At 44.0% G+C, this 20,893-nt stretch overlaps 3 protein-coding genes across 3 annotated transcripts in view; 2 read left to right on the forward strand and 1 right to left on the reverse strand.

The window, feature by feature from the left end:
• The window catches only part of LOC115382181 (NACHT, LRR and PYD domains-containing protein 12-like), a 73,230-nt gene extending 62,440 nt beyond the window's left edge, over window positions 1–10,790 (reverse strand). The window contains exons 1-6 of the mRNA XM_030083868.1: window positions 10,542–10,790; window positions 10,200–10,406; window positions 8,935–9,077; window positions 5,946–6,338; window positions 2,237–4,076; window positions 1,280–1,453 (exon numbers count right to left, since the gene is read on the reverse strand). Of these exons, the coding sequence (XP_029939728.1) occupies window positions 1,280–1,453; window positions 2,237–4,076; window positions 5,946–6,222 (2,291 nt within the window). The 5' untranslated portion in view covers window positions 6,223–6,338; window positions 8,935–9,077; window positions 10,200–10,406; window positions 10,542–10,790. The remainder of the gene's footprint in view (window positions 1–1,279; window positions 1,454–2,236; window positions 4,077–5,945; window positions 6,339–8,934; window positions 9,078–10,199; window positions 10,407–10,541) is intronic.
• The window catches only part of LOC115382176 (NACHT, LRR and PYD domains-containing protein 3-like), a 1,518,151-nt gene that overhangs the window by 638,063 nt on the left and 859,195 nt on the right, over window positions 1–20,893 (forward strand). The gene's annotated exons all lie outside the window — the stretch shown is intronic.
• The window catches only part of LOC115382197 (NLR family CARD domain-containing protein 3-like), a gene marked incomplete at its 3' end in the record, with an annotated part of 1,183,065 nt that overhangs the window by 164,548 nt on the left and 997,624 nt on the right, over window positions 1–20,893 (forward strand).

The following is a 20,893-nucleotide window of genomic DNA, read 5'->3' on the forward strand; positions in this document are numbered from 1 at the left end:
AAACAAATTTCCCTTCACGTGATCATAAAGATCGATCTATCTATCTATCTATCTATTTATCTATCTATCTATCTACCACATTCAAAGGTAAGGTCAAGAACTATTGTTGTTCATTTTAAAAGAATTCCTTGATCTCAAAGTCATTTTTTTTTTTGTCATTTTTACTCTGTAAAGCACTTTAGAACTGTGTTTAGTAAAGTGTTGTACAGATATAGTTTCAGTGTTTTTAAGATAATTCTATGCTATGCTGATGACACTCAACTCTATCTCAAGGTCACCCCCTCCTCCACGCCCCCTATCTTCTGTCACTCAGCTGGACTCCTGCCTGGAGGAGATAAAGGCTTGGATGAGCGAAAACGTGTTACAGCTGAACAGCTCCAAAACAGAGGCCATTCATATTGCCACTCCTCACCAGCTCAGTTTCTCTGTCATTTCCTCTGTCTCCTTTCTCGGCCACAACTTTCCCCTTTCTCCCTCGGTCACTAATTTGGGTGTCAGATTTCACCCCCATCTTAGTTTTGATCATCATATATCTCACGTTTGCAAAACCTCCTTCTTTCACCTCCGTAACATTGCCAAGCTCCGGCCATCTCTCTCCCGTCCCGCTGTAGAGAAGCTCATCCATGCCTTTGTCTCCTCCAGGTTGGATTACTGTAACGCTCTTCTCATCAGTACCCGGGCAGCACTATTCTGAACATACTGAAGCCTTTGGAGGCTCTTGCCCGGGATCCTGATGAGGGTGCGTAAACATGACCACATCACCCCCATCTTTTGCCACCACTGCCTGCACGGTGCAGCCCACACCTATCTCACTGAACTCCTCCACCCACACACTTCAACGAGAACCCGGTCAGGCCAACTGCACCGTCTGTGCCCGCCCAGGACTCGGCTCAGGACCATGGGCGACAGGGTCTTTGAGGCTGCTGCTCCCTGTCTGTGGATGCTCTGTCCGACCACCTCAGGGCTCCACAGACGGTGGACTCCTTCAAAAAAGGACTGAAAACCTTTTTGTCTCACATTGCAATTCCTCAGAGATTTTATTGGTCATTGTTTTTACTTTTTTTTTTTTTTACTGTTTATGCTATCGTGCTGTTTTCTGTTCTTTTCTGTTTTTATTGTTGATTTTATTATTTTCTTGACTGTGCACTTTGACATCTGTCATCAGATGTAAAGTGCATTATAAATAAAATCCATTAATATTATTAATTTACAGACATTGTAAAGCTGTGATGAGGCAAACAGACAGTTGTGAATTTTATAAAAATGACCACGTTGGAACCTGAGAGTCTCCAGTGAGCAGTGTGGATCCTCCACTGCCGCTGACAGCTCCTTCACTCCTGAGTCTCCTGGATGGTTGTAGCTCAGGTCCAGCTCTCTCAGATGGGAGGACTTGGATCTCACAGCTGAGACCAGAGAAGCACAGCCTTCCTCTGAGACCAGACACCCTGACAGACTGGAGACACAAACATGGCTGCATCAAGTCAAGAAGGAAGAAGGAAGATCCTCCACATGATCAAGCAGCAGCTGGATCCTGACCTGAGAGCTTCCAGTTTACAGTGAGGACTCTCCAGTCCAAGAGACAGACGCTTCACTCCTGAATCCTGCAGGTCGTTGTTACTCAGGTCCAGATGTGTCAGACTGGAGGACTGAGAGCTGAGAACTGAGGACAGAGCTCCACAGCTTCTCTCTGACAGACCACAGCAGCTCAACCTGAAGAAGAAGCAACAATGAAAACCACATCAATGTTTGTCATGGACTCAGTTCTACATCTCTGACTTGGAGCATCACAAACACAGTGAGCGGAGGATGTCAAGACACTCCTCTCCAGTTGAAAGTCTCCTGAAAACATTAATTTGTGGTTTTAATTTCTGGATAATTGTGGAGACAATGTCAAGATGCTACAATGTTACATTCAGATATTCTACAGATGTGAGTAAGAAAAAAGGGAGCAGTGGAACTGATTTAACAATTATGTTTGAACCTGAGAGACTTCAGTGAGGAGTGTGGATCCTCCACTGCAGCACAAAGAAGTTCCACTCCTGAGTCTCCTGGATGGTTGTTACTCAGGTCCAGATGTGTCAGACTGGAGGACTGAGAGCTGAGAACTGAGGACAGAGCTCCACAGCTTCTCTCTGACAGACCACAGCCGCTCAACCTGAAGTAGAAGCAACAATGAAAACCATTTTAAATGCTTGTCATGGACCCTGTCCTCCATGTATGATGATGAGGTTCGTACAGAGCTTTGTTGGAGGCTTTGACCACTGGCAGTAGCCTCAGGAGAGCCTCCTCTGAAGCAGAGTATTTCTTCAGGTCAAACTCCTTCAGATCTTCTTCTGATGACAGTAAGATGAAGACCAGAGCTGACCACAGAGCAGGAGACAGTCTATCTGTGGAGAGACGTCCTGATCTCAGGGACTGTTGGATCTCCTCCACCAGAGAACCATCATTCAGTTCATTCAGACAGTGGAACAGATTGATGCTTCTCTCTGCAGACAGACTCTCACTCAGCTTCTTCTTGATGTACTGGACTGTTTCCTGATTGGTCTGTGAGCTACTTCCTCTCTGTGGCAGCAGATCTCGAAGGAGACTCTGATTGGTCTCCAGTGAAAGACCCAGGAGGAAGCGGAGGAACAAGTCCAGGTGTCCATTTGGACTCTTCAAGGCCTCGTCCACTGCTCTCTGATGGACATGGTTGAGGTTTAATTCAGGTTTCTGCTGCCACAGGTTTGACCACCAGGAGGTCTGTTGATCTTCATCCAGAAGATTAATTGCAGAGTTGATGAAGGTCTGATGGACATGAAGAGCAGCCAGGAACTCCTGAAAGCTCAGATGGATGAAGCAGAACAAAATGCCCCGATGTGTGCCTTTCTCCTTTTTAAAGATCTTTGTGAACAGTCCAGAGTACATTGAAGCTGCTTTTACATCAATGCCACACTCTGTCAGGTCAGCTGGATAGAAGATCAGGTTTCTTTTCTGCAGCTGATCAAAAGCCAGTTTTCCCAGAGACTCCAACATCTCCCTGCTCTCTGGATTCCAGGTTTCATCTATGGGAGGTCCTTCTTCATACTTGACATTGTTCATTTTGGCCTGGACCACCAGGTGACGGATGTACATCTCAGTCAGGGTCTTGGGCAGCTCTCCTCCCTCTCTGCTCTTCAGCTCCTCCTCCAGAACTGTAGCAGTGATCCAGCAGAAGACTGGGATGTGGCACATGATGTGGAGGCTTCGGGAGGTCTTGATGTGGGAGATGATCCTGCTGGCCTGCTCCTCCTCTCTGAACCTCCTCCTGAAGTACTCCTCCTTCTGGGGGTCGGTGAACCCTCGGACCTCTGTCACCATGTCCACACAGTCAGCAGGGATCTGATTGGCTGCTGCAGGTCGTGTGGTGATCCAGAGGCGAGCAGAGGGAAGCAGTTTCCCCCTGATGAGGCTTATCAGCAGAACATCCACTGAGGTGGACTCCGTAGCATCAGTAAGGAAATCAATGCGGCGGAAGTTCAGTGGGAGTCGACACTCATCCAGACCGTCAAAGATGAAGATCACCTGGAATTCTTCAAAGTTGTGGATTCCTGCCTTTTTAGTTTCACTGAAGAAGTGATGAACAAGTCCCACCAAGCTGAACTTCTCCTCCTTCAGCACATTCAGCTCTCTGAAGGTAAATGGAAATATGAAGTTGACATCCTGGTTTTCTTTGTCTTCAGCCCAGTCCAGAGTGAACTTCTGTGTCAGGAATGTTTTCCCAATGCCAGCCACTCCCTTTGTCAGCACTGTTCTGATTGGTTGAGATCTTCCAGGTGGGGCTTTGAAGATGTCTCCTGGTCTGATGCTTCTTTCTGCTCTGTCTGCTGTCCTGGATGCTGCTTCAATCTGTCTGACCTCATGTTCCTGATTGACCTCTTCAGTCCCTCCCTCTGTGATGTGGAGCTCTGTGTAGATCTGGTTCAGGAGGCTGCGCTTTCCGACTTCATCCACACCCTCAAACACACACTGGAACCTCTTCTTTAGAATGGACTTGAGTTGTTCCTGACACTTGTGAGACATCGCTGAACATAGAGTCTTGTGATGACTGACCTCCCCTATTTTTTTTAACAGAGAGAAAACAAAAACATTTTCAGTCACATCTGAATTGCACTAAAATAAGTCTTGGTGTGTTGATAATCAGGTGGGTGATGGAGGCTGTCAGGTCATGTGTCATTTTCATTTGCTGCCTTCAAAGGCAATAATTGATGTAGTAAAAGAAAACAAATATACTTGGCCTAAAAAAACATGCTGTTAGAGTTCTTTTTTTTTTTTTGTTTGTTTCAGGAGAGCCTTTGACACATTCAGTCACACAACCCTACTCCTCAAACTTCAACTATCTGGTATCGGGGGTTTGCTGGGAAACATCAGAAACATCATTATTGTATCAGAAATATCAGAAAAAAACCCCAGCAATTCTTGTTGTTTCCTCCAGGGCTCCGTTTTGAGACCCAAACTTTTTAAGGTCTGTATTATTGACATATTGAATTACTAAATTACTAAACTCAAACTCAATTACTAAAACTCCTACTCTGTGCTGGAAACGCCAACATATTTTATTGTAGTGGCAATCATATGAACTCATGAACATGGTTAATGAGGGATTATTATACATTTTCGTTAAATCCAAATAAGACTAAGGAAATGATCTTCGGAAAACCCATTTCAGAAGCACAGATAATGATTGCTAGTGTACTAATCAAAAACGAAAATGAGAATACATTTCTCGCAATTTTAACAGACAGTAAATTATCAATCATGGAGAGCCACATCAGACACATAAAAAAAAAAAAAAAAATCTCTGCTCCTTGGTGCTTCCATACTTCATATATTGCTTTTGGGGAGACGGTTAGCAATGTACAAGTAATCTACTTATAGATACAAGCACTGGATGATTCATAACGTTGGATTCCTAGAACGCACAATATGTTATTTCAATCAAAGCTATTAAAATTCCCTGATCATGTAAAATATTTTGGATTACAGTCAAGTGGGCCCAAATCCAAGTCTACCCCGACCAACTCAGCCCCGGTCCCAGGATACAGCCAAGTCGGCACACAGCATGTGCCGACTTGGCTTGGGGCCATCTTGGCTGTACCACGAGACCGGGGCCGAGTTGGATTTGGGCCGACTTGACTGTATTCCAAATATTTTACACCTATATTTATCCTAAAATGTTTAAAAAAGTAATGTACAAAAATTCCTCATAAATCAGGCGTGAGCTCATACATTGAGGGGATATGGGAATTTCTCAATACCTAAATTTAGATCCACTCACAAAATATTTTTGTGTCTGTACATGGAGTCAAACTTTGTAACAGCACACAAAAGCAATCGTAAAACACTCACAAATTTAAGCTGCAACATAAGCATGTGGTCCGGTCACAATATAAAGAAAGTGGGTCCTGATACTCATGCCACATCTGTAATCTTTCATGTAGTAATGACATTTTTGGGGTTTTTTCCACAAGTTACTGCGTGTGGTCCATCATCTGGGTATTGTTGTTCTTGTTTTGAGTTGACAACAAGAAGTATTTGAAAATTTACTGTCAAGTGAATGATGAGGACTTTGGGGTGGAATTAAACTTTTCTTTTTTTTTTTTCTTTCACCTACTCCCTTTTGAGCAAAATTGAAAAAAAAAAAAAAAATAAAATATTGGTGTGGTAGGTTTTATTGTTGTCAATCAAAGGCATATAAGTTATTGATTTAGCTCTGTGCAGGCCTTTTGTATTAGGAATGTTATTTATTTGCTTGAAATGAATAGATGAAAATGAAATAAAATGAAGTTCATCAAATAAGCAAGATGAACAAGAGAAAAACAAAAAGCAGAGATCAGCTTGCAGTTTTGCTTGTCAGGGTTCATCTCTGTAATGAACGATCAATGTCAGTTCTGACACCATCAAGTTTTAATGCTTCCAGGACTTACCTCCAGGTTCTGGGATGTTTTTGGAGTGTTTCTCCCATACACCCATCATCTTCATTTTCTCGAAAACCATCTTCGTGACTTCAAGAGCATGATTGCTGTAGGCGTGGCACATCTCATCCACTGTGTTTTGTCTGTCCAATTTCTCCAGTTTACTCTTTGGTATTGATTTGAACCCTTCAAGGACTCCATCTTGCCACAAATACCACTGGAACCTTTCAAAGTCTTCATGTCCCAAATCATCCAGAATTCCCAGGAGGACTTCTGGAGTTGAGCTCATCTTTGACCTTATAAAGAGTCTGATTTATTTCAATAAACTTTCATACTGTATTCAGACTCCTTGAAAAGACCATGGTGAGGTGTTGACATGCTTTAATTCAGGTGAGATGTTTGACTCTGAAAAACACAGAACAAGAATCCTCATAAGCTCCATCTCAGCCATCCTGTTGTTTCAGGTTCAGTTTTATCATTTACAATGCCAAATTGTATTTGTCTGGAACTACCAGCAATTTAATTACGCTGTCATATTCTTGATAACACCAAGTGTAGACCAGAAGTTAAAGACCTGGAGTCAGAGGTCAGAGATCAGAAGTCAAAGATCAGGCATCAGAGATCAAGAGTCAAAGATCAGGAGTGAACAAGATGAGAAGTAAAAGACCAGAAGTCAAAGGTCAGACCTCAGAGATCAGGAGTCAGACTAGGGGCTCTATTTTTGTAGACCAGGCACAGCAACTGGGATGTATCCAGGTAATTTTGCATTTTTACTGGACAACGTTATCTGATGCGACATGGCACATCCAAGCCTCTGCCTCTCCCACTGATACAAGTGGCAAAGAGGGAGGAGAGAAAGCCCAGCTGAGTGTAATATTCACCAAGGAAATGAATGCCCCTCTTTCCCTTCAAAATGCATTGTGGGTGAGGCGCAGTTCTAATGTCACCTCGCCACCACCATGGACCAAGACATCCGTGGCTGCAGGCAGCAAAACTTCTCCCCGGAGGAACCTGATGTGCTGGCTCAGGAGCTCAAAGTACCACAATATATGGGAATGCAAACAGACCTCCAAGGGCAGATGATGCAAAAACATCCAGGGAGGAAGTTCTTAATCCTGGTAATCAAGTTTGTACAAAACCGAAGATTTGAGATAGTTTGAATAAACTGTCCGTCTCTCCTCCATTGACTGCAACAGCATTAGGCTGGCCAAGTGCCTCTTCCCGCAGTGTGTGCATGTGTGTGTCAATAAAGATTTACGATAATCATAAATTACTGTTAATATTTTATATTTGATGTTGTTCAACTCTGACACACCATCTGAATCAAATCTGTTTCAATCTGAGCAGTAAAGACACACACACACACACACACACACACACACACACACACACACACACACACACACACACACACACACACACACACACACACACACACACACACACACTTGAAGGATGTTCCTGAAGATAATTACTTACACTTAAAGGGCAACTCCGGTTTTTTGACACATGGACCTTATTTCTAGGTGTGTCATGCTCATATACTCACTCAGACAAATATCGTGCAGCTCGGAGTCCTTCAGAAGTTATTTAGATCCAACCGATTTAGCAGGGGCCACGGCAGGGGAGCTTCAGCGCAGGACATAATCTCTGCAAAATCGCTAATTTCGGCTATATTTTTTCATCCATCGCCAGTGTTATCAATAAGTCAGCTCGTCTACCATCTTCAGGTGGATCAGCTGACAGTTTTCGCTAACTTAGCCACAATTAGCTCGGATGGGAACGTTGGAACTGCTCTCCCCATCAGAGAAGCACTTTGAGTCAGCCTCGGCTGTCACGGCGCCTGGGCGTCTGACTTCCAGGGGCCGAGTTGGGGCCGATTGGGTAAATGGTAAGCTGCTCCACGGAGGCGACGGGAGAGCTCCAGCAGCCACGCTGCGGCCTGCTTCACGCGCCTCCGTGGTTATGCGGCGGGTCCTCGCGCGCTCCGTGGCCGGCACGGAGTGCATCTCCGCCCGGGAGCGGAGATCCGGAGCTGCCGCACTGCGGCTTGCTCAATGGAGGCGCGTGAAGCAGGCCACGGCTTCCAGGGGCCGAGTTGGGGCCGATTGGGTAAACGGCCCGGAGCTGACGGGAGAGCTCTGGATCTCTACTCCCGGGCGGAGATGCACTCTGTGCCGGCCGCGGAGCGCGCAGGGACCCACCGCATAACCACGGAGGCGGAGAGGAGCTCCATGACGTTCCCATCTGAGCTAATTGTGGCTAAGTTAGCACAGTGTCAGAGAAGAGCACAGCGCAGCAAATCCCATCAGAGCAGAGCAGAGCAGAGCTTTGAGCATCCAACCCCGGGGTGCTCCTGGAAGTCTCTCCACACCGAGAGTCTCTGGAGGTCTCAGGCAAGGAGCGCTGTGTGCGGGCCATGCGCGCGGCCGATGGGAGATTAGCATCCGAGCTAATTGTGGCTAAGTTAGCACGGTGTCAGAGAAGAGCTAAGCGGAGCAGATCCCATCGGAGCAGAGCTATGAGCATCCAACCCCGAACTGAAAGGCAACCCGGGGCCGCCCAGCACCGCCGCCGTTTTGGACGGTTCCCCTGACCCAGTGGCCTAACCTCCAGGCCCGGCTCCACAGGCAGGCGACCGGACACACGCGCCGGCCACCCCCAGTCTGACCGACGGTAGACGAGCTGACTTAATGATAACACTGGCGATGGATGAAAAAATATAGCCGAAATGAGCGATTTTGCATAGATTATGTCCTGCGCTGAAACTCCCCTGCCGTGGCCCCCGCTAAATCGGTTGGATCTAAATAACTTCTGGAGCACTCCAAGCTGCATGATATTTGTCTGAGTGAGTATATGAGCATGCACACACACCTAGAAATAAGGTCCATGTGTCAAAAAACCGGAGTTTCCCTTTAAATAGTCCAAAGTTAATTATGATTGACACAGTGAAATCAATTCCAACACAGCACTGTCAAAGCCAGCTGACAGAGATTCTCACCTGATCAACTCTCTTCACATCTTCTTCCAGACAATTTTGGAAAGAGGAAGCTGCTCTCCGTCCCTCGTCAGTCCTTCTGTCTGTCTCTGGTTGGTGTGAGGATGTCGTCACACTCTGACAACTCACACTGAGCATTGAAACATCTGTTTAGAGAGAATAGAGTAGAGAGTACAGTATTACTTTATTAATTCCAAATTGGGAAATTCTGTTGTAACAGCAGCATCAGAAAGCAAGCAAAAATAAATATATAGAGAGAATTTATGAAGAAAACATTACAATAGAAAACATTCTATACAATACTAAACATATATATATATATATATATATATATATATATATATATATATATATATATATATATATATATATAAATGTACATATATACATACATACATACAACAGCCGAGTTATCAGAACGTTTCTGCAGGTCACATGACTCGGAGTTGTACGATTGAGGAAGTCGTTCAGCTTGTTTGCTCTCTCCAGGCTGCCTGACGGTTGCCCCTGTCTCCCTTTACATCCGGTGATCTGCCTCATCCCGGTCCACACATCCCTCACGTTGTTTTGCTGGAGTTTTGCCTCCTGTTAATCATGTAAAACCCGCCCACCTCAATAAATACAAGCCCAAAAGCTTAACCTCTGTAGAGACTTATGTTAGTCATAATATCATAAATCTCTTATGTGATTACTGAAAAAACAAGTCATAAACACACAACCTCAACACGAACAGCACATTCAGTGTGTGTGTGTCAGAGCCGGCTCTGCACTGAGGCCGCCTACCTCTTAAACAAACATTCTGCCTCCCAAGATCAAACAGAAGTTCAGAGAGATAAGAGATTCCCTGCAAACTGAACACAGAGTAGATTTACTTCAACACGGCCTCACTACTGCTTTTCACCACAAAGCAGACGAACAGACACAGAGTTCACAGAACTCTCAGCTCTTTCAGCTCAAGCTGTGCAGTTCTTCACAGAACTTCATATATCTAGTGACAACACTTATATCTGATGAAATATCTACAATTTCACTCTTGAAGAAGCTGCTCTCCGTCCCTCCTCAGTCCTCTGCTTGATGTGAGAACGCCGTCTCACCCTACTCAGCGCTGTAACATGCCACTGTTTCCTGTTTTGCATTAAACAAAATCTAAAACCCGCCCACCTCCATAAAAGCAGCCCAGAACTCAACCTCTGGTTAAACATATGTTCAAACCGGAAAACTATTACGTGAGTACAAAAGAACACATTATGAACGTTATGTTTGTGTACCTTTGAACAGTCTTCTTCTCTGGTGTGGGAGCTTCTGTCCTGCTCAGATGTCTTCAAATCTTCTCACAGACACTTTTCAAGAAGCTGGCAGAGAGCAGAAGTTGCTTCGGTCAGTATCCTTTCTTCACTCTGTCTCCGTTCTTCACATTCCACTCTGACAAACACTCGGCGAGAAAGTTGTTCTGTCTTTTAGGGAAGTCACGTGTCCTGCAGAGAGGTGGAGGGAGGAGAGCAGAGAGGAAACAGGAAGGTGGGGGAGGGGTTCCTGTTAGAGTGCTCTGAGATCACTGGACTCCCAGTAAGAACTCTCATCAGCAAACAGAATCCTGCAGGACCCCTCACCCCCCCTCCATGCTGCATTCCACTGTCTCCCTTCACACTGACGTCTCTGCTGCAGGAGGAGAGTGACCTTTCACCCCAAATACTTACCTCGATCACACACACACACACACACACACACACACACACACACACACACACATACACACACACACAGATAGACACAGACTCATGCATGCTCACTCAAAAAGACACACACACATGTGATGTGAGAACAAGGCATGAACACACAACTGCTCTGAACAAAGGAAAAAGGTCTGCCCTAAACACAGCAGTGTGTGTGTGTGTGTGTGTGTGTGTGTGTGTGTGTGTGTGTGTGTGTGTGTAAGGTCAGTTCATCAATTCCTTCTTAAAAAAAACATCCTGTCCCCCTAAATGCAACAGTTAGAAGTTCATTTCCAATGTCCAATCACAATTAGCATGCAAATGAGCTTTGTCAGTAGGAGGGCGGAGCCGACTGAGCCGAACAGCAGAGGGACACTCTGAAGAAGCAACAAGTGTCTGTGGTCAAAGTGATTGTCGTGATAAATAACAACTGCAGAATACATCCATGACTGAACAGGCAGCTTCTCACAGTTCATCTGCGAGAGAACAATTTCTTTTTAAGATTCCTCAAGAACCATTGTGAGCAGCCACCTGGTCTGTCTGAGTCTGTCCTCACTGACCTCACCGTTTTCTCATTTCATATTCTGACAGAATCGCAGTGATTTTAGTGAAGCTTATTTACTCTCCACTCTGAACTTTCCACTCCAGCTTCCAGCAGGTCACAAAGGGAAAGTCACCGCTGTAGAAACATTCTTTTTTTCAAGCTTTTAAAGCATGTGCATGTTTTATTACTGTCAGTGAGTGAAGCAGTCAGCAGAAAAAAGCTGAATAAAAGTGGGAAGTTGGTTTTGACATTCAAGTTTGATTGATGTATCTGTTAACTAACCAGAGTCTGGTAGCCAGACAGGAATTTATAACACTCACACATAAAACTAATAAAAACTAAAAAAGGGGTAAAAAGCAAAAAAAAAAAAAAAAAATCATATTTGTTGGGATGATGCTTTTGCCATCCCAGCACCCCAAACCCCCACCCTGGACTCAGGACAACAGATCCGTTAGCCAGCCGTTAACAGCATTGAAAACAAGCAAGAGGACTTTAAAATCCACACAATGAACCTTCTAAAACGACTCTGCAACCTACTTGAAGCCAAATATGTTTAAAGTTAATGTAATCCAGTTCTTCAGCTGTGGGTCCTGCACAGAAATATTCTGATAATATCCAAACTCATGATCACTTCACACTTTCTGCTGCATTTCATGGCTGCAAGACATTCATCATTTATCACTTGTATGAATCTTAAACACATTTTTGTGTTTGTGAGTTATTAAAGTTGAAAATAAAGCTTATAAGTCAGTAAATCACTGATGCTAAATTAAGACAGTAACTCTTTAATAATGGGGTCAAAATAAAGAGTAAAATCAGGATCTGACCTTTTACCAGCTGTATTTAGTTCTCCAGAGGGAAAGAGTCGGGACAGTGGGACAGGAGACACAGAGGGCGGAGCTGTTCAGGGTGGCTGTCAGGGGGTCAGGGAGCACCTCTCATGAAACACCACTGAGTCATTTCACTGTAAAATCAGGGGACAGCAGGAGGAATTCCACATGAAGAGCAGGGCAGGAGAAAGGCTTCAGAGTCAGGAGAATCCTGGACCAATCAGGAGAATCCTGGACCAATCAGGAGTGTTGGACAGTTTGACATCCTGTGGGTCTGTTACACATGTTGCTTTGTTCTGAGGCAGGAAGGAGCCAGTGACCTCTGACCCCTCCTTCACTCCATCATTTTAAACCCATTTCATCACAAACACTTTGATTCACTGCAGTCAGTAAAGTGTGATGTTGTTGGACTGTGTCTGGAGGGAGCTGGAGGCTATGTGAGGTTGATGTTTTTCGACTTTACAAGCGCCTTTGATACCATCCAGCCTCAGCTACTGAAGGGGAAGCTTGAGAGGATGGGAGTGGATCCTCTCTTTGCTCGCTGGATCCACAACTATCTGACTCTGAGGTCACAATACGTCTGGCTCGGGGGGGGGGTGTATCTGGGACCCTGATGAGCAACACTGGTGCACCGCAGGGGACTGTACTATCCCCCTTTCTCTTCACACTGCACACTGCTGACTTTGCTCACAGATCTGCTGCGTGTCATGTGCAGAAGTATTCAGATGACACTGCAGTTGTGGCATGTGTGAAGGGTAGGGATGAAAAAGAGTAGAGGGAGCTCATCGCGGGATTCACCACCTGGAGCAGGGACAATGGTCTTATTCTGAACACCTCCAAGACGAAGGAGTTGATCATTGACTTTGGCAGGAAGCCCTCTCATCAACCTGTCATCATCGACAGAGAGAGTATTGAGGTTGTTCACACCTACATATACTTGGGTGTGCACCTTGACCACAAACTGGACTGGTCAGAGCAGCTCGGGCCCTGGATAAGAGAGGGCAGAGCAGGCTGTTTTTCCTTATTTGCGTGTGAATGATTTATGTGTTTGCTGCTGGACATCTGAATTTCTCCCTTGGGAGATTTATAAAGTTTTTATCTATCTAACTTCACTTTTGACCAGGAGTGGTTAGTGTTTGCTCACAAAACATGATAGAAAGATATCTTTATGATTTTTTTTTTTTTACCAGTCTGAATTAAGAGTTTGTTCTCCAGATGTTTTTTTTTTTTTTTTTAAATCCAGAAGCTGAGCTTCCAGAACTATTTAGGGTAAAACAAACCGTCTCACTGCAAATCTTAGTCCAAGCAGATATTAAAACGTCCCAGATACATTTTGCCATATGAAATAAATAACTGCAGGCAAAAACAATGTGTTTTGATAGCGAAGGATTAGCTTGAAGCTGCGGCATGCTAGTGAGTGTTGGTGTCTGACATCATTTAGTTTTACAAACCAGCTGCATTAAGATCTTCCATGAAGATTTTTCTGTATAAAACATGAAATAGTTTTACTTACCTCTGTATTGACAAGTTGCAGAACATCAGCAGCATGTGTGCAAAATCAGCTGTTGTGTTCAGCCAATCACAGATCACAACCCATAGTGCAGCTAATTGACATCTGACTCAACCAACAGGAGATCAGAACCCGTGTTGGTGGGTGATTGATGGGTGATTGACATCCAGATCAACGAATTACGTACCGAGGGTGGCTTAGGTAATCAATGGTGCTCATTTTGTGTATGAACAAGCAAGGCACTGGGAATTCAACACTGCGAGCACACACTGGGTTTCTGGTTTAGTGGTTTGTTTGGACACACCCAGAAGAGATGGCAGGTGGTTATTGACACCTTCCTGAGTGACGCTGTGCTGCTAGAATTATGGGGACAGTGGGTGTGTCCTCATAACCGGTCCCTGTCCTGGTCATGTCACATGTAAACTGATAAAAAGTCCCCATTATCACACGTACCAACACACACACACACACACACACACACACACACACACTCGCACAAAAATACACAAACTGACATGCAAATGTAGAGAAAATAAACGTGGTGCTGTCCGTGGTGCTGAAGCATAACTAAATACAGTTTTGATGCCTGATACACAAACATACACAAGTAGAGAGAGAGAGAGAGAGAGAGAGAGAGAGAGAGAGAGAGAGAGAGAGAGAGAGAGAGAGAGAGAGAGAGAGAGAGAGAGAGAGAGAGTTGTGTGTTTCTCCATGTGCTCAGTGAGACTGGCTTCCAGGTCTAAGTGTAGAAACAGCTCCCTCTGCAGGACCGGTGGAGAAGTTCACCTGAAATCAGCTCAGCAGTGAACAATTAGAGCTGCATGCAGGTCAGGGAGAGCTGAGCAGGACTCTTTGGTTTCTGCTGTGTTTGATTTCATCTTACTGAGCTTACTGAACTGAGCTTTGACTAAAAGCAGCCTCCCCTGTACACCATGCTGGACCTCCAGGGAGGCGGGGTTAAAAGCCCTGGAGAAGAGGAGGCCCACTCCTCCACTGAGAGGAGTGAGGTGGCTCAAGATGGCCTCCCCCCTCCATTCCCTCCTCCACTCAGCCTCAATGTTAAAATCACTATGTGTTTCCTGAAGGAACAGGACGTCGATCTTCATAAGTGTGGCTGTCTCATGAACTGACTGTATGTTTCTCAGATCTCTTGTGCCATTTATGTTTAAAACACCCAGCTTAAACACATCCATGATAAATGAGATGTCTAAAACCAGGATAAGAACAAATACATTAATTAAAGCACACTTGGCTGCCAGCCCCATCACTTACACTGCATTCCAAATTACTATTTAAATGATATTTTTGTCTGATTTTCCAACATAGTTGATGGATATGACAATCAGCATAATTTTCAAGTCATTAGCTGTCAAAATTTAATCCAAATGTTATTAAACAAACCTTCCAATGAAATCAGTATATTTTTCAAAAATAAAAAAACTTAAAATGCACTGTTGCAAATTATTATGCACAACAGAGTTTCAAGACATTTTCTAGTTTGTAAAGAACTGAAAATAGTCATTTGTTGAATTTACAGCAATAGGGGGCCATATTTACTGAAATCAAAAGCTATTTTAATCAAAAACATCATAACAGATCAAGTTACATTTTAACATAGGACCCCTTGTTTGACAGCAGCTTCACAATTCTTGCATCCATTGAACTTGTGAGTTTATGGAGTGTTTCTGCTTGAATTTCTTTGCAGGATGTCAGAACAGTCTCCCAGAGCTGCTGTTTGGATGTGAACTGCCTCCCACCCTCATAGATCTTTTGCTTGATGCTCCAGAAATTCTCAATAGGATTGAGGTCAGGGGATGATGGTGACCACACCATGAGTTTCTCTCCTTTTATGCCCATAGCAGCCAATGAAGCAGAGGTATTCCTTGCAGCATGAGATGGTGCATTGTCGTGCATGAAGATGATTTTGTTTCAGAAAGCACGGTTCTTCTTTTTGTACCATGGAAGAAAGTGGTCAGTCAGAAACTCAACATACTTTGCAGAAGTCATTTTCACACCTTCAGGGACCCTAAAGGGGGCGACCAGCTCTCTCTCCATGATTCCGGTCCAAAACATGACTCCGCCACCTCCTTGCTGACGTTGCAGCCTTGTTGGGACATGGTGGCCAGACACCAACCATCCACTACTCCGTCCATCTGGACCATCCAGGGCTGCACAGCATTCATCAGTGAACAATTGACTGTTTGGAAATTGGTCTTCATGTATTTCTGGGCCCACTGCAGCCGTTTCTGCTTGTGAGCATTGGTTAGTGGTGGTCGAATAGAAGGTTCATGCATAACTGCAAGAATCTGGAGGATCCTACACCTTGAGGCACCAGCAGCTTCAAATACCCATTTGCTGCTTGGTAATGGCATTTTAGCAGCTGCTCTCTTCGGCCTCATTCACACATACGCGGCTGTGCAGGCGCGACTCTGTCCGCGTTTGCACGGTGTCTGCGCGGAAAAGTCAGAACTGCATGCAAACAGATCAGTCCTTTCACACTGCACCCGCGGTGCCCGTTCAAATCTGCGTAGCGATTTCTAAATAGAAATCAAGTCGATTTTTCTGTGCGGACTTGAGCGGGCTGTGCGCGGTGTCCCATTGAAACCAATGGCACAAACACACATCTCGTGTCAACTAGGCTTTCAATGCATGTATTGAGCTCATGTCTGCTCACAAACTGGTCTACACAAGAGGCTTTTGCCAGTGTTCTATTTTTCCGCGCGGCTTGGAGCGGGGTCCTATTGAAAACAATGAAGACAGGGCCTCGTTGTCTTGCCCCGTGCCCGCGCAGTGACAGCGTATGTGTGAATCAGGCCTTAATCTGATGTGTTTGTCTGGCAGAAACTTTCCTCATTTTGCCTTTTGTTCTGAATCAGCCACAAATCTCTTAATAGTACAATGGTCACGCTTAAGTTTTTGAGAAATATCAAAGGTTTTCATTCCTTGTCCAAGGCATTCAACTATTTCACGCTTTTCAGCAGTAGAGAGATCCTTTTTCTTTCCCAAATCGCTTGAAAATGTGGAACACCCTTCTTCAGTAGTTTTTCCTTTAACTGGGCTAACCTCGCCAAGTAATTATCACAGGTGTATGACATTGATTTCAGTGATCCAAACAGCCCTGCGACACAATACCATCCATGAGTTTAACTGAAAAAAACAAAATTTAATCTTTATGACACTTAAATACAATTTGCATAACAATTTGGAAGGCAGTGTAGTTGTTTTCTTGCTTTTGTCACCAGTTTTTTTAACCTATAACATTCCTGATCCGTTAGGCCACTCCTGTATATTGCTCATGTGGAGCCTGGCCAAAAAAATAAAATCGCTTAAATCTGGGAAGTGATCCCCCCACTTTCACCGTGTGCTGCTTGTCGGTCTGGTGTAAGAACGTTTTAATTTTGTCTGCGCTGCATGGTGACCTGTTTTTCTGTGATCTGCTAAAAGGAAAGTCATTGCTGTCTACAAATCTACAATTCTGCAATTTACGCTTTTATTCAAACCGACGTACAACACAAGCAAGAATTCAGACATAAGGGGAAAACATTTAATAAGTGCAAAAACTGCTTCAAGTGCAATTGGTAAAAGGTGTTGACATCAAGTTGCAGAAGAAGTGCCAACCACCTCCCCCCCCCTTTTTTTTTTAACTTTGTCAGTGCTAAATAAGTGCTGGGTTTTGGACCACCTGACTTATTTGACCCCTAAGTGCCTAGGTGTTGTTTGTGTCTTAAAAGCACAAAGGGACTCAACAGAATGCAAAGAGTTTGGTTGTTTGTTCCACCATTTAGGAAGAACAGAGGAGAAGAGTCTGGCACACACTCACTGTCACTCTCCTCTGAAACCCGGCTCCCCCCACAACTATTCTTGGTATGTAAACTCTTGCTTTTTTTTTCTTGAATGAATGAATGAATGAATGAATTCCTACATAAAAAAGGTCTATAATACAGCTGGTAGCTGCTTCTAAAGTATGTTAAGAGTGATCTCTTGTTCTTCATTGCCCGGTTGCCAGTAAAAGCACCGTGGCTGCATGAGTTAATGTGTTTTGGTGCGAAAAATCTCTTCATTAGTGCTGTGACGTTCAATGAACGAGCCGTTTGTTTGAACGGCTCTTTTAAGTGAACGACGAGAGCCGGTTCACAGCTGTCTGAGAGCCGTTCCTTTTTGTAAATTGTCCATGTGTCCTTCACGTGTCTCCTGAGTCCCTTCTGAGCCCAGCTGTCACCGCTGCCTTCATGTGAATGACCGAGTTTCAGTTTTCCGACGCTCGCTCCAGTCACCTGAACGCAGCAGCTAGCTAACTAGTGGAGGAGGAGTGTCTCGAGACCGGAGCGGATCCGGTGTTTTGGAAGAACTGGTTTTCTTATTAATTGGCGACTGGGTTTCTTTCTCGTCCCTTGTTGCCGATAGATGCTAAAAACCAGACAAAAAGCCGTGTCGGACCTTTTCTGAGTCTGATTTCAACATCTGCTGCTAGCAGCAACAGCAGCAGCAGCAGCAGGAAGTGCTAAAGGAAGTCAGTCACTAGTTAAGAAGGAAACCAGTTAAATTATAACACCGTATTCATTGCGTTATCAGAGGTTTTAACAATGGAACACACACACACACACACACACACACACACACACACACCATAAAATGCCAGCTAAAGGACACGTAGCAGCATTTTGAAGCTCTTTTCTGGGGACAACATGCAAGGTAAGCCACAATGTAATGTGTATCAGAAAAAAAAAAAAACATCTCTTAAATCTGTGTCATTAAACAAATTAAAGCACCAGATAACAACTCATAACTGACAGTAACCGTGTCAGTTGTCAGAAAGTAACGGATTGACTCCACATTAATGAGGCTGATGTATCTAATAGAGTCACATGACGTTCGTCTGAGAGCCAGTCTTTTGAACGGCTCTTTCAAATGAACGGCTCTTCAGGAGCCGGCTCCCTTGAAAGAGCCAGAAATCCCAGCACTACTCTTCATTCCCCAACAGGGTGGCTCGGCTACATGCTAATGTGTCTAACCAGCATTCTTGGTTGCCTCTTTGTACAGGTAATTGTATATATTCGTCTCTTTCTAAGTCGTCAGTATTGGGATGGAGGCGTTAAAATCTGTTGTACGGCTCGGCTTCATACTAACAGTGTTTGACCAGCATTCTTGGTTGCTTCTTTGTACAGAATAAATGACCAGTGTGGGTGAGATCAAGCTACTAATTATTAATCACAATTCTGAGTTGCATCATGGGAGAAAGAGCTGAAAATGCCAGCACCGAGGACTTGCATGGTTACACCAGTACTGCAGAGTGTCTCTTCGAAAACATCAGTTTTGTTTGTCCAGTGAAGAGTGATGCCCATAAATGCTTTGTTCACAGCTAACCAGCAATCTGCTTTTGTGCACACAGTATTGACCTCAGAGAGCAGAGTCTTAAGTCCACTTGTTTTCTTCAAATTTCTTGTTTAGCAGTTTTTTGTTGTTTTTTTTTTCTTGATGGTACTTTTTTGAATGGCTGCAATCCCTTAATTGAGTTTATGAAAGACGGGCTTTCCACTTTTCTCAAAATCAGCAGGTCTCCGACAATGTACAAGTTTGTCCAGCTTTGGCTGGGGGATTAAAGCAACAGAGCCACCACTGTACGAAGGAAAAGATCTGCTTTCGGCCATGTTTGCTGTTTGTTTAGATCTCTCAGCTGCTTCCACATACTTTGAAACACTTGTCGGGTGCTTCAGTTCAATGTGCTGCTTCAGGCTTGCTGTTCATGTTGTAGAAGTATGGAGTTGCTTCTTTAAACCCGGCGGGCAAAGTTTACCCCAAAATGTGAGTTTTTTTTCCATCTGTTCCATTGCAAACCATGTCATCAAATTCTCTCAAATGATCATGAGACGATAACATATCGTTCAGAGGGAATGTAGAAGTACTCCTCCTTCCTTCATTCATTTTTGCCTCCATGCGTTGCACGTTGATGACATATATGCATGTTGCCAGACTGGCTGTTTTCCACCCGACAATGCGCGTTCAGCATTCACGGTGTGTTTTAGTGGGAAGGCTCTGTTAAAATCTGGCACTCACTTGAACAAAGACGAGCTGTGAAAGAGCGACATTCACAAGTGCTAAAATGAATGTGATCGCAATAACATTCATCAGTTAGAAACACAGTATGTTCAGTGCACGATCGCCCAAAATATGAGCATGTTTCTGAATGATTGTTAAATGAACTCATTCAGGCACATCACTTACCACTCATGAATCCCCTGGCTTCTAGCACAGGCTGCTCCACTGCTCCACCACGCAGTGGTGGGAGTAGAAGGAGGAACTTGCATTAATGATATCAGGAATATTGGTATCGATGCAAAGCTGTCAGTGACAAAGTTCATCCCAAATCTTCATGTGTTTTAAATCATATCATGACCATACATTTGTATTTTTTTCATGCACGTAATTAATATATTTCCTCATTTAAAGGTACTGTAGGCAGGATTTTGCTAGTCAGTGCTAATTTTTCTGTGTTTTCTTTGGATTAAATGTTAGAGTATCCATTGATAATCCTTTAGGAGTGTAGCATAACTGCACTACCGCGAGGGCGCAGCGTTCTGAGCTGAAAAGGAATCTCGACAGCTCCAGGTATCTTTGACCAATCAGAAGAGCCCATGAGGCTCTAACCGTGATTGGTCGAGGGGCGTTCGTCACACGTTCTTGTGGGAGGGGCTTAACTTGTGTAAGGGCGTGATGTCAGAGAAAACAGGACAGGATTGGCTGTGCTGGGTTTCAAATCGCCATCTTAGATGGGTGGAGATGCCGAATCCTACCTACAGCACCTTTAATAGAAAGATGTAGCTGCTTCTTTACAGTCAAGTAAAAGACCAAGCAAAGTCCTTCATGTCTGCATGTGTGTGCAAAACAATTCGACAACCTGTAAAGTTTAAATGTTTTTATTTTTCTGAGAAATTTTGAAAAACACATAATGGAAATGAGTACAGAGACTGAATGAGAACATTCAGATCGTTTGTTACAAATTCATGAAGTCAGTTCTGATTTCAAAGAAAAATGTGAAAAACTAGATGGAAAACAGTTACACGTCAAACAAACTGCAAAGCTGTGGCTGGGTTTGTTTTCTTCACTTTAGACAATAAGTGCACTCAGCTCTTCTCTGTGATTTTCAAGTGAAAATCCAAGTTATTTGAAATTTCTTTCTAAATGCAGTATTTGTTTCGCTCTTTTAAATGTCTTTTCTTCTTCTTTTGAAGTTGAACTCATGACAAAATGACTGAATGAATGAAGAAATAACATATGAATGAATTAAAAATAAATGTAAGTGTAAAGTTGTCCCTTTTCCCAGTTGTCCCTGAACGCACCATGAACACCCCTGAAGTGAATGAAGCTG

Source organism: Salarias fasciatus, chromosome 23 (assembly GCF_902148845.1).
Source record: "Salarias fasciatus chromosome 23, fSalaFa1.1, whole genome shotgun sequence".
NCBI classification, from domain to species: Eukaryota; Metazoa; Chordata; class Actinopteri; order Blenniiformes; family Blenniidae; genus Salarias; species Salarias fasciatus.